General features: G+C 36.7%; 1 protein-coding gene across 4 annotated transcripts in view; it reads left to right on the top strand.

Moving 5' to 3' along the window:
• Positions 1 to 14,428, top strand: part of FNDC3A (fibronectin type III domain containing 3A) — a 184,203-nt gene that overhangs the window by 123,132 nt on the left and 46,643 nt on the right. For all 4 annotated transcript variants that reach the window (XM_044249716.1, XM_044249714.1, XM_044249715.1 and 1 more), the window contains 3 exons: positions 1,812 to 1,969; positions 10,428 to 10,487; positions 11,794 to 11,932. In XM_044249716.1, the coding sequence (XP_044105651.1) occupies positions 1,812 to 1,969; positions 10,428 to 10,487; positions 11,794 to 11,932 (357 nt within the window). The remainder of the gene's footprint in view (positions 1 to 1,811; positions 1,970 to 10,427; positions 10,488 to 11,793; positions 11,933 to 14,428) is intronic.

Here is a 14,428-nt window from a genome sequence, read left to right as displayed (position 1 = left end):
ACTTTTAACTACATTTAAGAGAGTGCCCATTTCTCCAAACAGTTAACACAGTGGCTATTACTAGCTCTTTAATCTTCCTAATGTGTTAGTTGAAAGGTTGTACCTTATTTTAATTTACATTTATTTAATTATGAATATAGTTACTCAAAAATAAACTCAAAATGCATTAAAGACCTAAACTTGAAACCTAAAAACCTAAAACTCCTAGAAGAAAACATGGACAGAAATTTCTTTGACGTTGTTTTTAGAACGTTTTTCTGCATCTGTCTCCTTCGGCAAGGGCAGCAAAACAAAATTAAAATGTTGAGACTAGACCAATATGACATGCTGAAAATTTACACCTCTCAGAATGGCTAAAATAAAAAAGACAGGAAATAACACGCATTGGCTGGGGTGTGGAGAAAAGGGAGCCCTTGTATACTTTTCGGTGGGAATGCAAATTGGTATGGCCATTGTGGAAAACCATATGGAGGTTCCTCAAAAAATCAAGAGAACTACCATATGATGCAGTAATTCCATTACTGGGCATTTATCTAAAGAAAACAAAAACACTAATTCAAAAATATATATGCACTCCTATGTTACAGCATTATTTATAATAGCTAAGATATGGAAGCAGTCCAAGTAGCCATCCACAGATGAATGACTAAAGATGTGGTATGTATATTACCATATATACAGTGGAATATTACTCAGTCATAAAAAATGAAATGTCACCATTTTCAGCAACATGGATGGAGCTAGGTGGTATAATACTAAGTGAGATAAGTCAGAGAAAGACAGACATTGTATGATTTCACTAATATGTGGAATTTAAGAAACAAAACCGATGAGCAAACAAAGAAGTAAAGAGACCAAATAACAGACCCTGAAATACAGAGAACAAACTGGTGGTTGCCGGGGGATGCGAGTTTGGGGATGGTAAAGTAAATAAAGGGGATTAAGAATACACTTAAGGGAGCACCTGGGTGGCTCTTGATTTGAGCATGAAGCCTGCTTAAGATTCTTTCCCTCTCCCTCTGGCCCTCCCTCTCTGCTCTCTTTCTTTCTTTCTCTCTTTCTCCCTCTCTCCTTCCCTCCCTCTCCCTCTGGCCCTCCTCTGCTCTCTCTCTCTTTCTCCCTCTCTCCTTCCTTCCCTCTCCCTCTCTAAAAAAAAAAATAATAATAATAATAATAATGCACATCATGGTGAGCACTTAGAAATGTGTCAGATTGTTGAGTTACTATATTGCACATCTGAAAGGACTATAACACTGTATGTTGATTATACTTCAACCCATTTCTCTAAACCCTTACCTTAACACAATGGAGATGTTACTAGCTTTTTAATCTTCTAATCTGTTGGATGAAAAGTGATACCTTGTTTTAGATTACCATTTTTTTTTTTAGATTACCATTTATTTTTATGAATGCTCTTCACATCATTTCTTATATTTATATTTCTTTGATTAGTCCATGACCTTTGCTTATTTTTCTCTGTTCTTTATCTTATTGTAAGACACTTTCTACATTGAGGAAATGAACCTTTTCAATACATTACAAGTGGACTTTATTCTTTTTTAACTGTACATGGTGTTTACACTAATAGTTTTGAATGGCCCATAATGGTCTTTAAATTTTTATTGAACCCATCTGCCCTTTTATAACAGATTATATCTCATCTACAAATGGACAGGTTTCTATTTGTGGGCCATTTTATGTAAGTAGATACAGATATATTTTATTTAATCTTGAAACCTCATTAAATTTTCACTGTTCATTATTCACATTACAGTTGTTTCAAAGAGCTTTTAAATATTATGTTTTTGCAGGCCTCAGACATCCAGGCAAGGACAGTAGTACTTACCTGGTCACCTCCTTCCAGTTTCATTAATGGTGAAACAGATGACACTACTGTACCAGAGCTCTATAGTTACGAAATTCTGGTCTCAAGTACTGGAAAAGATGGGAAATACAAAAGTGTTTATGCGTAAGTACTTGTTATGTTTTACTCCTCCCATTATGTAAGTTAGTGATTTATCATAAAGAGTTTAATACTAATTTTGTTCTGTTTTTCCTTCTCAGTGCTTTTATTTTGAATCTATAAATTGACAAGTGATACTGATTTCAATGTATATAGTCCAAATACCAGCTGATAAACGTCTGTCTCCTACCGCTTGAAATAATGCTTTCATTGGCTACATTCAGTGTTAGTATTTTTCAGTAGGCTCCCTTGTAGATATTTCACTATTCGCATATTCCTGAGACATTAATATAAATTGCTGTATGTAGAAGCCCAGAATGGAAATAGGGAACCGTTAGATTGTGAACTCATGAAATATAATGCTCCTCTAAAGAGTTGGATTTAATTGTTAATATGTCAAGCTAATACCCTATTGTAAAATGAATTTAGTATCATTGTTCCTCATTTGTATGTTGGTATGTTAATAATCCTATTTTGAAAACCTGTCATAGTTCTCTTTCCTTGGCTGAAAAGTGTTAAAATACACCAAAAGCCTTGGAAGGAGTCAGTGGCTAAAACTGTGACATATATGACTGACACTTGTAAAATAATTTTTTGTCCTTATTCATCTAGAAGTTGCTTATCTAATGAAAAAATAAAGAGTAAAGTTGATTACTAATAATAATTTAAACACTGGGAATATTATAAAGGAGGTGATTAGTCATTTGAATGATCATAATTAACATAGAACACTGGACACATCAACCTTCTTGATATCTTTTCAAAAAATAGCTAATATAAGGAAGAAAGGAAAGTGAAACTGCTCCAGTATTTACTATCTAGTTACATAAGGTTAGAAAAATATCCTGTCTCCTCCTCTCTATTGACATTTCCTTGTATTTATTCTATTCGTGTATCTTAAAAGAGACAAAGCTACCTACAGGGTAAATAGGGATAAAGGATCATCAACAGAAGGTTTCTTTTGATGGTAGTGGCTGTTTCTAGTTAGATGGCTAGAAGCATTTACCTCCATTTGCAGCCTGATCAAAGAGACAGGAGGGTTATTAGTCACCTTCTTTACACCAATTCAGGTCTCTCTCTGAGGATGCTACTACAGCTGCCCAATTCTTTCTTCAGTGGGATGTGTTTTCTTATATTTATTGGTTTTGATTTGAGAAATGGTGGTGGTGGGGAAGGTCCATAAAGTGGAGAGGAAAGACACTCGGCTAAAGGAAAAGGAACAGAGAACAGTGGTTTTTAAAAAAAGAAGTAGAAAATGGACTGGTTTTTTTGGCCACATATATAAGTAATAGTTGTAACAAGTGATTATTTTAAGAATATGTGCTATTATATTTAAAAATGTGAAAATGTAATAGTACCCATGAATGAAATACTTTACATCAAAATATTCACCTTTTTAATGATATGCTCATTAAACTAATATTTTACAAAAGATTCCATTTTATAGTCTAACAAAATGCCGAAGTGACACACTCCTTGTAAAAACTTGGTGCTTTTGATTTCAGTAATACACAGGTTATTTAGCATTTTAATTGTGAAAGATGAATTTTTAAATAACTAAAACTGGTTTCATTTCTTTAATAAGCTAAATACCTTCCCTGACTACACACACACACACACACACACACACAAACAAGTCTGGCTTATACCATTGATTTGCTTAGGACACCTTTTGTTTTTGGGGGGGGGGGGTTGTTGGTTTTTTTTTTTTTTAATTTAGTGATTCATCACTTATATACAGCACCCAGTGCTGAACATAAAAGCTTAATACTTAATACTGATCATCCATTTAGCCCATCCCTGCACTTCCCTCCATCAACCCTGTTTGTTCTCCACCCTTAAAAGTCTCTTAGAATACTGCTTCTCTCTCTCTTTCTCTTTTTGCCTTCCCAAATGTTCATCTGTTTTGTTTCTTAAATTCTACATAAGAGTGAAATCATATGGTATTTATCTTTCTCTAATTTATTTCACTTAACATAATACACTCTAGTTCCATCCACATCATTGCAAATGGTAAGGTTTCTTTTTGATGGCTGAGTAATATGCCTGAGTGTGTATATATGTGTATGTGTGTGTCTGTCTGTCTGTCTGTCTAACATCTTCTTTATCCATCCATCAGTGTATGGACATCTGGGCTCTTTACATAATTTGGCTGTAGTTGATACTGCTGCCATAAACATTGGGATGCATGTACCCCTTCAAATCAGTATTTTTGTATTCTTTGGTTAAATACCTAGTTGTGCAATTGCTGGGTTATAGGGTTAGTTCTGTTTTAACTTTTTGAGGAACCTCGATAGTGTTCTCCAGAGTGGCTGTACCAGTTTGCATTCACACCAACAGTATAGAGGGTTTCCCTTTCTCCATGACATCTTCACCGACATCTGTTGTTTCCTGTGTTGTTAATTTTAGCCATTCTGACAGGTGTGAGATGGTGGTTATGATTTGTTTCCCTGATGATGAGTAATATTAAGCATCTTTTCATGCGTCCATTAGCCATCTAGATGTCTTCTTTGGAAAAGTATATATTCACATCTGCCCATTTCTTAACTGGATTATTTGTTTTGGGGATGTTGAGTTTGATAAGCTCTTTATAGATTTTGGATAATAATCCTTCATTAAATATGTCACTTGTAAATATATTCTCCCATTCCATAGGCTACCTTTTTGTTCTGTTGATTGTTTCCTTCACTGTGCATAAGCTTTTTATCTTGATGAAATCCCAGTAGTTCATGCTGGCTTTTATTTCCCTTGCCTTCGGTGATATATCTAGTAAGAAATTGCTGTGGCTAAGGTCAGAGGTTGCTGCCTGTTTTCTCCTCTATTCCTATCTCATGCTTAGGTCTTTCATCCTTTTCTAATTTTGTGTGTGGCATAAGAAAGTGATCCAGTTTCATTCTTATGCATGTGGCTATCCAGTTTTCCCAACACCATTTGCTGATGAGATTATCTTTTTTCCATTGGATATTCTTTCCTGCTTTGTCAAAGATGAGTTGAACATATATTTGTGGGTACATTTCTGGGTTTTCTCTTCTGTTCCATTGATCTATGTGTCTGTTTTTCTACTAGTACTATACTATCTTAATGACAGCAGCTTTTTAGTAGAGCTTCAAGCCCAGAATCGTGATGCCTCCAGCTTTGCTTTTGTTTTTCAGGATTGCTTTAGCTATTTGATGTCTTTTGTGGTTCCATATAAATTTTAGGGTGGTTTGTTCTAGTTCTGTGAAAAATGCTGGAGGTACTTTGATAGGAATTGCATTAAATGTATAGATTGCTTTGGGCAGTATAGACATTTTAACAATGTTTGTTCCTCCAGGCTATGACTGTGGAATGTTTTTCCATTTCTTTGCATCCCCATCAATTTCTTTCAAAGTTTTCAGAGTACAGATCTTTTACCTCTTTGGTTAAGTTTATTCCTAGGTATCGTACAGTTTTTGGTGCAGTTGTAAATGGGATCAATACTTGATTTCTTTTTCTGCTGATTCATTATTGGTAAGTAGAAACGCAAAAAATTTCTGTGCCTTGATTTTATATTCTGCAACTTTGCTGAAGTCATTTTCAATTTTTTGGTGGAGTCTTTTGGGTTTTCTACATAAGAGTATTGCATGATTAAAAAAAAAAAGAGTATTGCATCATATGCAAATAGTGAAAGTTTGACTTCCTCCTTGCCAATTTGGGAACCTTTTTTTTCTTTTTTGTTGTCTGATTGCTGAAGCTAAGACTTCCAGTACTATTTTAAATAATAATGATGAGAGTGGACATCTCTGTCTTGTTCCTGACTGTAAAGGAAAAGCTCTTAGTTTTTCCCCACTGAGGATATTAGCTGTGGGTCTTTTGTGTATGTCCTTTATGGTGTTGAGGTATGTTCCATCTATACCTATTTTGTTTTGAAAGTTTTTATCAAAAACGGATGCTATAAAATTTTGTCAAATGCTTTTTCTGCATCATGTGGTTCTTAACCTTTCTTTTATTCATGTGGTATATCACCCTGATTGGTTTGCAAATATTGAACCACCCCTGCAGCCCACGAATAAATCCCACTTGATTGTGGCAAATAATTCTTTTACTGTACTATTGGGTTTCTCTTGTTGAGATTTTTTGCATCCATGTTCATGAGGGATATTGGCCTGTAATTCTCCTTTTTGATGGGGTCCTTGTCTGGTTTTAGAATCAAGGTAATGCTAACCTCATAGAATGAGTTTGAAAGTTTTCCTTCTACTTATGTTTTTTGGAGCAGTTTGTGAGAAGTATAAGTGTTAACTCCTTTAAATGTCTGGTAGATTTCCCTTGGAAAGACATCTGGCCCAGGGCTTTTGTTTATTGGAAGATTTTTAACTACAGATTCAATGTCCTTACTGGTTATGGGTCCATTCAAACTTGTATTTCTTCCTCTTTCAGTTTTGGTAGTTTGTATGTTTCTAGGAATTTGTCTCTTTCTTCACTTGCCTAGCTTGATGACATGTAATTTTTCATAATATTCTCTTAAAATTGTATGTCTGTGCTGTTGGTTGTGATCACTCCTATTTCATTAATGATTTTATTACTTGAGTCCTTTCTCTTTTTGATAAGTCTGGCCTAGCAGTTTATCAGTTTTATTAATTATTTCAGAGAACCAGCTCTTAGTTTCATTGATCTGTTCTACTGGGGATTTTTGTTCTTTTTTCTGTATTGCTTATTTCTCTCTAATATTTATTATTTTCCTTCTTCTGCAGGCTTTAGGCTTTATCTGCTATTCCTTTTCTAGCTCTTTTAGGTATAAGGTTAGGTTGTGTATCTGAGACTTTTCTTGCTTTTTGAGGTAGGCTTGTATTGCAAGGACCTCTTAGGTCCTCTTAGGATCACCTTGTTTTAGACTGTCATGTTTTCATTTTTACTCCATCTCATTGAAGTTTTTTTATTTCTTCTTCGATTTCCTGGTTAACCCATTCATTCTTTCATTGGATGTTCTTTAACCTCCATGTATCTGTATTCTTTCAAAATTTTTTCTTATCGTTGACTTCAAGTTTCATAGCATGGTGGTCTGAAAATATGTATGGTATGATCCTAGTCTTTTTGTACCAGTTGAGGCCTGATTTATGACCCAGTATGTGATCTTTTCTGAAGAAAGTTCCATGTGTACTTGAATGCATGTTCTGCTGCGTTAGGATAAAATGCTCTGAATGTGTCTGTTAAGTCCATCTCATCCAGTGTGTTATTCAAAGCCCTTGTTTCCTTGTTGATCTTCTGCTTAGATGATCTGCTCATTTGTAAGTGGGGTGTTAAAGTCTCCTACTATTATTATATTATCAATGAGTTTCTTTAAGTTTGTTATTGATTTATACATTTGGGTGCTCCCAGGTTGGGGGCATAAGTCTTTACAATGTTAGATCTTCTCGATGAATAGACCCCTTAATTATGGTATAATCCCTTCTTCATTTCTTATTACAGTCTTTGGTTCAAAATCTAGTTTGATATAAATTTGGGTACTCCAGCTTTCTTTTGGTGTCCATTAGCATGATAGATGATTCTCCATCCCCTCACTTTGAATCTGCAACTGTCTTTAGGTTTAAAATGAGTGTCTTGTAGGCAGCATATAGATGACCCTTACTTTTTTATCCATTCTGATACTGTGTTTTTTGATTGGAAGCATTTAGTCCATTTACATTCAGAGTAATTATTGATAGAAAGGAATTTTGGTGCTGTTGCGTTACTTGTAAAGGTATGTTTCTGATGATGGCCTCTGTTGCTTTCTAGACTTTGTTGTTTTTGGTCTTTTTCTCCTATTCAAAGAGTTTAGTTTAATACCTCTTGCAGGGCTGGTTTAGTTGTCACGAACTCCTTTTGTTTTTGTCTGGGAAATCGTTCTATTGTGGATAGACAGCCTTGCTAGATAAAGTATTCTTGGCTTCATTTTTTTTCCCATTCAGCATGTTAAATATATGCTGCCATTCTCTTCTGCCTAAGTTTCTGTGGACAGGTCTGCTGCAACCCTGTATTCCCTTGTAGGTTAAGGACTTTTTTTTCCCTTGCTGCTTTCAGGGTTCATTTCTTGTCTGTGTTTTTGTGTGTGTGTGAATTTGACTATGATGTGTCTTAGTCATGGCTAGCTTTTGTTGAATTTAATGTGAGTTCTCTGTGCTTCTTGGGTTTCTATGTCTGTTTCCTTCCTCCAGATTAAGGAACTTTTCAGCTATAATTTGCTCAAATAAAACCTTCTGCCCTTTTTCTTCTTCTTCTGGGACTCCTCTATGATCAAATATCACTATGTTTTTAAGGAGTCACTGAATACCCTAACTTGACATTCATGATCCTATACCTTTATTTTCTCCTCCTTTTCAGCTTCATTATTTTCCATAATTTTATCTTCTATATCTGTATTCTCTGCTTCATCCATCCTTATTATCATTGCATCCAGTGGATTTTGCCTTTTGGTTATACCATTTTTTATTTTGGCCTGACAAGTTTTTAGTTCTTTTATCTTTGCAGTAAGGGATTCTCTAGTATCTTCTGTGCTTTTCTCAAGCCCAACTAGTATCCTTATAATTGTTGTTTTAAATTCTTATTCAGGCATCTTATTTATATCTGTATTGATTAAGTCCCTGACTGTTACTTCTTCCTGTTCTTTCTTTTAGGGTGAATTCCTCTGTTTTATCAATTTTGGGGGTGATTCTTAGGAAAGCCTCTTTTTCTCCTGCTCCTGAGAGTAATTGGCTATATTAAGAAGAGGTTAAAAAAGAAAGAAAGAAAAAGAAAAAAAAATAAGGTTTTATACTCTCTTGGGCCTGGTGATTCAGGAGGTGTTTCAGAGTGTGCACTCTGCAGTTTTGTTTTGGCTGCTGCTTCCTACATGTCAGTCCTCTACAGAATTCTCTTTGCCTGCAGTAGGTGGTATTTGGACCTTGTCTACCAAATGGCAGGTTTTAACTAGGTGTGTTTTGGTCTGCTTGTTGAAAGAAGCTAGATCCATCCAGAAGAAAAAAAAAGAAAGAAAGAAAGAAATGAGATTCTAGATCCTATTTCCCCTAGAACTGAAGCTTTGCAGCACTCTATGATTAGTAGACTTGGTACATGTGAGGGGTTTGTGCTAGTCTTCTGGCAGATGGTCCTGCTGCACTGATTCTCAGGCGGGCTTGCCCTAGTGGAGATGTACTTGGAGGGTACTGGGGCCTGGGGTGGGGGTGCGGTGCTTGGTGTAAGTAGCTCCAGCCTCTACTAGGAGGGCATTGGGTGGTGCTGTGTTGCTCACTGAAGTTGGTTAGTGCTGATGGGTATGGGGGAAATGGTGTTGCCCTGCTTTCCGACCCATACTGGGGAGTTTGTGTCTGCCACTCTTCAGGAACCTCTCTCAGAAAAGCAGTCACCCCTCTTGTGTTTCAGGTTCTGTCAGATCCCTGCCTTCACCCTGTCTCTCCAGGTGCCACAGCACCTCCTATGTTTTATCTCGGGCACGGGGCTGGGTTTCAAAACTCCCAGTTTTATGGACTCATGCTGATCCACTAGGGGAGGGTCTTGCCATGCTGTGGCCAGTGCCAGTTTGCCCCAGTAAAGCAGTACCACAACTGCACGGTGGCTCCGAATTTATGGTAAAGTGCAGCAAAAAGCATCACCAGGGTTTGCTGCCCTCAGCCAGTGTCTGTATTCCCATGTTAGTGAACAGGGATGCACATTGGTGCTGCCAGTTCTTTTGCCCCCAGAGAGGCCATCCACCATTCCCAAATACATTCCAAAAAAGGGAACTGTTCTTCCCTGTGTGACCCAGGACATCCTCAGACCACACTGCCCACTCCCAGGTCTCTGCCCTTCTTCCCCACCAGAGCACTGCTAAGTCTGCCAGGCACAACCCCACCAATGGCACAGACTTATCAAACTTAAGACTTTGAGCTCTGCTGTTTATAAAAATTTGCCATAGCCCCCTTCTTTTCTTAGTCACTGGTTTGGGGGAAGATTTTTTTTTTTTCTTGTGCAGTCTCCTGCCTGCTGCTTCACTTTTTTGTTTCTCTCTCTCTCTCTCTTTCTCTCTCTCTCCTCTTTCCATGATCAAGACTCCTGCCCCTCCACAGCACCTACAGCTGTTCTTTCCCCAGATGAACTCTCCACAGCTCAGGAGGTGTTTCACACTCTGAAACACCTCCTGTTCTCTCGGTCCTCAGTTTGATTTTTTGTGTGTTTAGAATGATTTGATATTTATCTAGCCATATTGAAGGGAATAGGCAACCTTAGGAGCCCCTACTCCTCCACCATCTTAACTCCTCTGTGCACCCACTGTTTGGACACCTTTCTGTTTTAAAGTGGTATGGAGGTATATAACTTAAGTTTGGTATATAGTCTTATTACACAAGTTCTGTATTGATGGAATCTGAATATGATTACAACTGGTAAAGTAAGAAAGTGTAATTTCATAAACTGCCACAAACTGAAGCATATATAATGTAAATCCTCTGGAAATTCTTCTTTATCAGACTGTTAAATGTTCCTTTTTTTCCCCCAGAGGAGAAGAAACCAGTGTCACTTTAAATGATCTCAAACCAGCTACAGATTACCATGCAAAGTAAGGAATGTCTACATGTTGTCTTAGCATGATATGATAGAGCATAGGTAGTTTTTAAAATAATTTCATTAAAAGCCTGGAATATAATATAATTATTAATTTTGGATTAAAATCGTGAATTTGTGGACTTTGGTTTCTCTTTTGGTACAGTTATTAACACGTTTCCCAAAAAAACCAAAAACATTTAACTGAAATGTTATGTTGAAGGGTTAGTTATTCTGTTTATAGGATCTTGGGATTGGAATGAATATACAGATAAGTTTAATATGTCTGCATATTATATGCAAATGGAAAACTCCCCGCTTTTGAAATTTTTGCAGAACAGAAGCATTAATAATTGTTGATTTATAATTAATGTATTTTTACTACATCATGTTTTAGAAAGAGTTTGGGATATTAAATTAAAATTTTCACAGCACTTAGGGGTGGCAGGGTGGCTCAGTCAGTGGAGCATGCAACTCTTGATCTTGGGGTTGTGAGTTCAAGCCCCACATTGGGTATAGAGATTACTTAAAAATAAAATCTTCTTAGAAAATTCACAACATTTAACTGAGAGTTAACTTAAATACTGTTTTATTCTGCATACTTCTATTATAATTTACCAACATTTTACATACTAACGCCTCCCCAGCTAGGACTCATTAATCTATATTTGGTTAGTCACCCCATTTGTGGTTGGGATTATTCCTATCAAACTATTAAATTAAGTCTTCAATTATACTTTCTGTGGATAAAGCCAAAGTATTGTCCAACTTAGCACTTTCAAACTGTAGGCTGCAACCATTATTAAATGATGAAATTTGGGGGTTATAGTCAGCATTTTTTAATTAAATAATCAAATAAAATAGAATCTATCTGTATATATCCCTTAGGGATAGTTGCAGGATACTTTTCTTTCTTGTGTGTGTGTATGAGCAAGTACATACCATATAGTTGTGATATGTTGTCACAACTTAAGATGTATTTCTTACTTTGTGTTACAGTCAAGAAATAGGATGAAGCCTCTGGTCTATCCTGTATTTCTTTTTTAAAGAGCCATCTTTTACTTTGACACGGACTTTTTTTTTTTTCTTTTAAAGACTTTATTTTTAAGTAATCTCTACACCCAACTTGGGGCTTGAAACCCCAGCCTGGAGATCAAGAGTCACATATTTTACCAGCTGAGCTAGCCAGGTGCCCACCCTTGTTTTCTTGATAGAACATTTGGAAGACACCTTACTGATTTGCAAGTACTTAAAGCTGATGCCTATTGAAGGTAGGATACAATTATTCTACTGCTCAAAACTATTTATTTTTATCGCCATAGAGTCCAGGCAGAATACAATTCTATGAAGGGAACTCCTTCAGAAGCTGAAAGCTTTACCACCTTAAGCTGTGAACCTGACATACCTAATCCACCCAGGATAGCCAATCGGACCAAAAATTCACTCACTTTGCAATGGAAGGTAAGAATATTCTTTAGAGTACTTTCCAACTGGACATTTACTCCTTCCTCTCCCCTCCCCAGTTTCAGTTGTTCTTGTTCTTTACATACACTAAATCTTAAAATAATACTCTTAATGGTTTTTTCTTACTATATGTAAATACAGCAGAAAAGACTGGTATATAATTAGCAGTCCTTACAATACTGGACATGGGATGGCATTGAGAGTCTCAGCAGTGCTTCTAAAGTTCATTACAATGCCTTTATATCCTAAATTTTTTCATGAAATGAAGTTCATAGTAACTAGACTCATAGTTTTAAAAATATACGGGGAGGGGTGCCTGGGTGGCACAGTGGGTTAAGCCTCTGCCTTTGGCTAAGGTCATGATCTCAGTGTCCTGGAACTGAGCCCCGCATTGGGCTCTCTGCTCAGCAGGGAGCCTGCTTCGCCCCTCTCTCTCTGCCTGTCTCTGTCTACTTGTGATCTTTGTCTGTCAAATAAATAAATAAATAAATAAAATCTTTTAAAAAATTAAAAAAATAAAAATATAGGGGGAAAGGAGTCAAGATGGCAGAAGAATAGCAGGCTGAGATGACATCAGGTTGCAGGAATTCAGTTATATAGTTATCAAACCATTCCGAACACCTACAAATCGAACAGGAGATTGAAGAGAAGAAGAGCAGCAATTCTAGATACAGAAAATCAACCACTTTCTGAAAGGAAAGACGTGCGGAGAAGTGAATCCGAACCGACTAGAAGATAGACCAAGAGGGGAGGGGTCGGCTCCCAGCAAGCAGTGCAGCAGTGGAGCACAAAATCAGAACTTTTAAAAGTGCTCCACTGAGAGACATCACTCCAGAGGCTAAATGGGTCTGGAGCCCTCACGGGGGCAGCATGATCTCAGGTCCCATGGGGTCACAGAAGGATCAGGGTGTCTGAGTGTAGCAGAGCTCGCAGGTATTAGAGTGGGGAAGCCAGCTACAGAGATGGAGCTCCGAGGAGTGAGCTCTCTACCTTAAACTATGATCTGTGGCACAGTTAGGCCACTGCTTTTTAAGTAGAGACCCCACAAGTGGCAGATCCAGGGAGAACCCCCTGGAAGAGCAGAGCAGCAGGAATCTGCTGGGTTGGAGACTCCAAACAGGGCATTGAGCCAGAGACAGAAGCGCTCAATCACGGGCCAGGTGAGCTCGGAGCGCGGCCAGAGACCAGGGAGACAGGAGTGACTGAGCACTTTTCTCCAAGCGCACACTGAGGAGGGGTCCCCAAGCTCTCGGCCCTCCATGCCCTTGATTGGGAGGTCGCCATTTTCATTCCCATCTTCCAAAGCTCTATGGAAACCGGAAACCGTTCAGGGAACAAAAGCTCCTGAGAGCAAACCAGAGCAGATTACTTAGTCCAGCCTCTGGCAAGGGCGGAGCAATTCTGCCTCTGGCAGACACTTGAGAGTCACTACAACAGGCCTCTCCCCCAGAAGATTCTTAAGAACATCCTTCCGAGACCAAGCTCACTGATCAAGAACAGCGGAACTCCAGAGGAGGGGAAAACAAAGCATGGAATTCATGGCTTTCTCCCTGTGATTCTTTAGTCTTGCATAGTTAACTAAATTTTTTAAATTTTATTTTTTTTCTTATCCTAATTTGTTTAACTTTTTTACTCTTTCTTCTTTTAACATTTTTTAACTAGTTTATCTTAACAATACCTTTCTTTAAAGAAAATCTTCTGGAACCTTTATTATTATAGTCATATTTTATCCTTCATTGTATCTAACTTTATTTTTTGTATACATATAGGGTTTTTTTCTTCTAAAAAATTTTGTGATACAACTTCTTATAATAAATCAAAATATACCCTGAATCTAGCACAGGGCTTTGGTCTAGTCCCCAGCCTGAGCAGATTCTCTCTACCTTTTTTTTCTTTCTTTCCTCAATCGACTTACCTTATCAACTCGTTTTGTAGAATTTTTATTAAATTTTCATCTTTATAGCCATATTCCATCACTTCATCGTGTTTACCCTTATTTGTGTGTGTATGTGTGTGTGTGTGCGTATAGAGAGAGAGAGAGAGATTTTTGGAGGTAGTTTCGTCTAAGAGACCAAAATACACCTAAAATCAAGTGGGTGGCTCTGTTCTATTCACCAGTCTAATATATATATTTATATTTATATTTATATTTATATATTTTTATACTTTATATATATATTAAATATATATGTTATTTTTATCTACAAATATATTTATATTTATAATATAAATAATATAATAATATTTATATATGATATTTATATTTAATATTATATATTTTGTATTATATCATTTATATATTTTATATAAAATATATTTTATATAATATGTGTTTTATATAAAATATTAAAATATATATATATATTTTTTAGACTGGTGAATAGAACAGAGCCACCCACTTGATTTTGGGTGTATTTTGGTCTCTTAGACGAAACTACCTCCCAAAATCTCTCTCTCTCTCTCTCTCAATATATGTAATATATATATTAAATA

Source organism: Neovison vison, chromosome 5 (genome assembly GCF_020171115.1).
Source record: "Neovison vison isolate M4711 chromosome 5, ASM_NN_V1, whole genome shotgun sequence".
Taxonomy (NCBI): domain Eukaryota; kingdom Metazoa; phylum Chordata; class Mammalia; order Carnivora; family Mustelidae; genus Neogale; species Neogale vison.
Note: the sequence above shows the minus strand (reverse complement) of the source record. Positions and strands in the feature narration are given on the sequence as shown.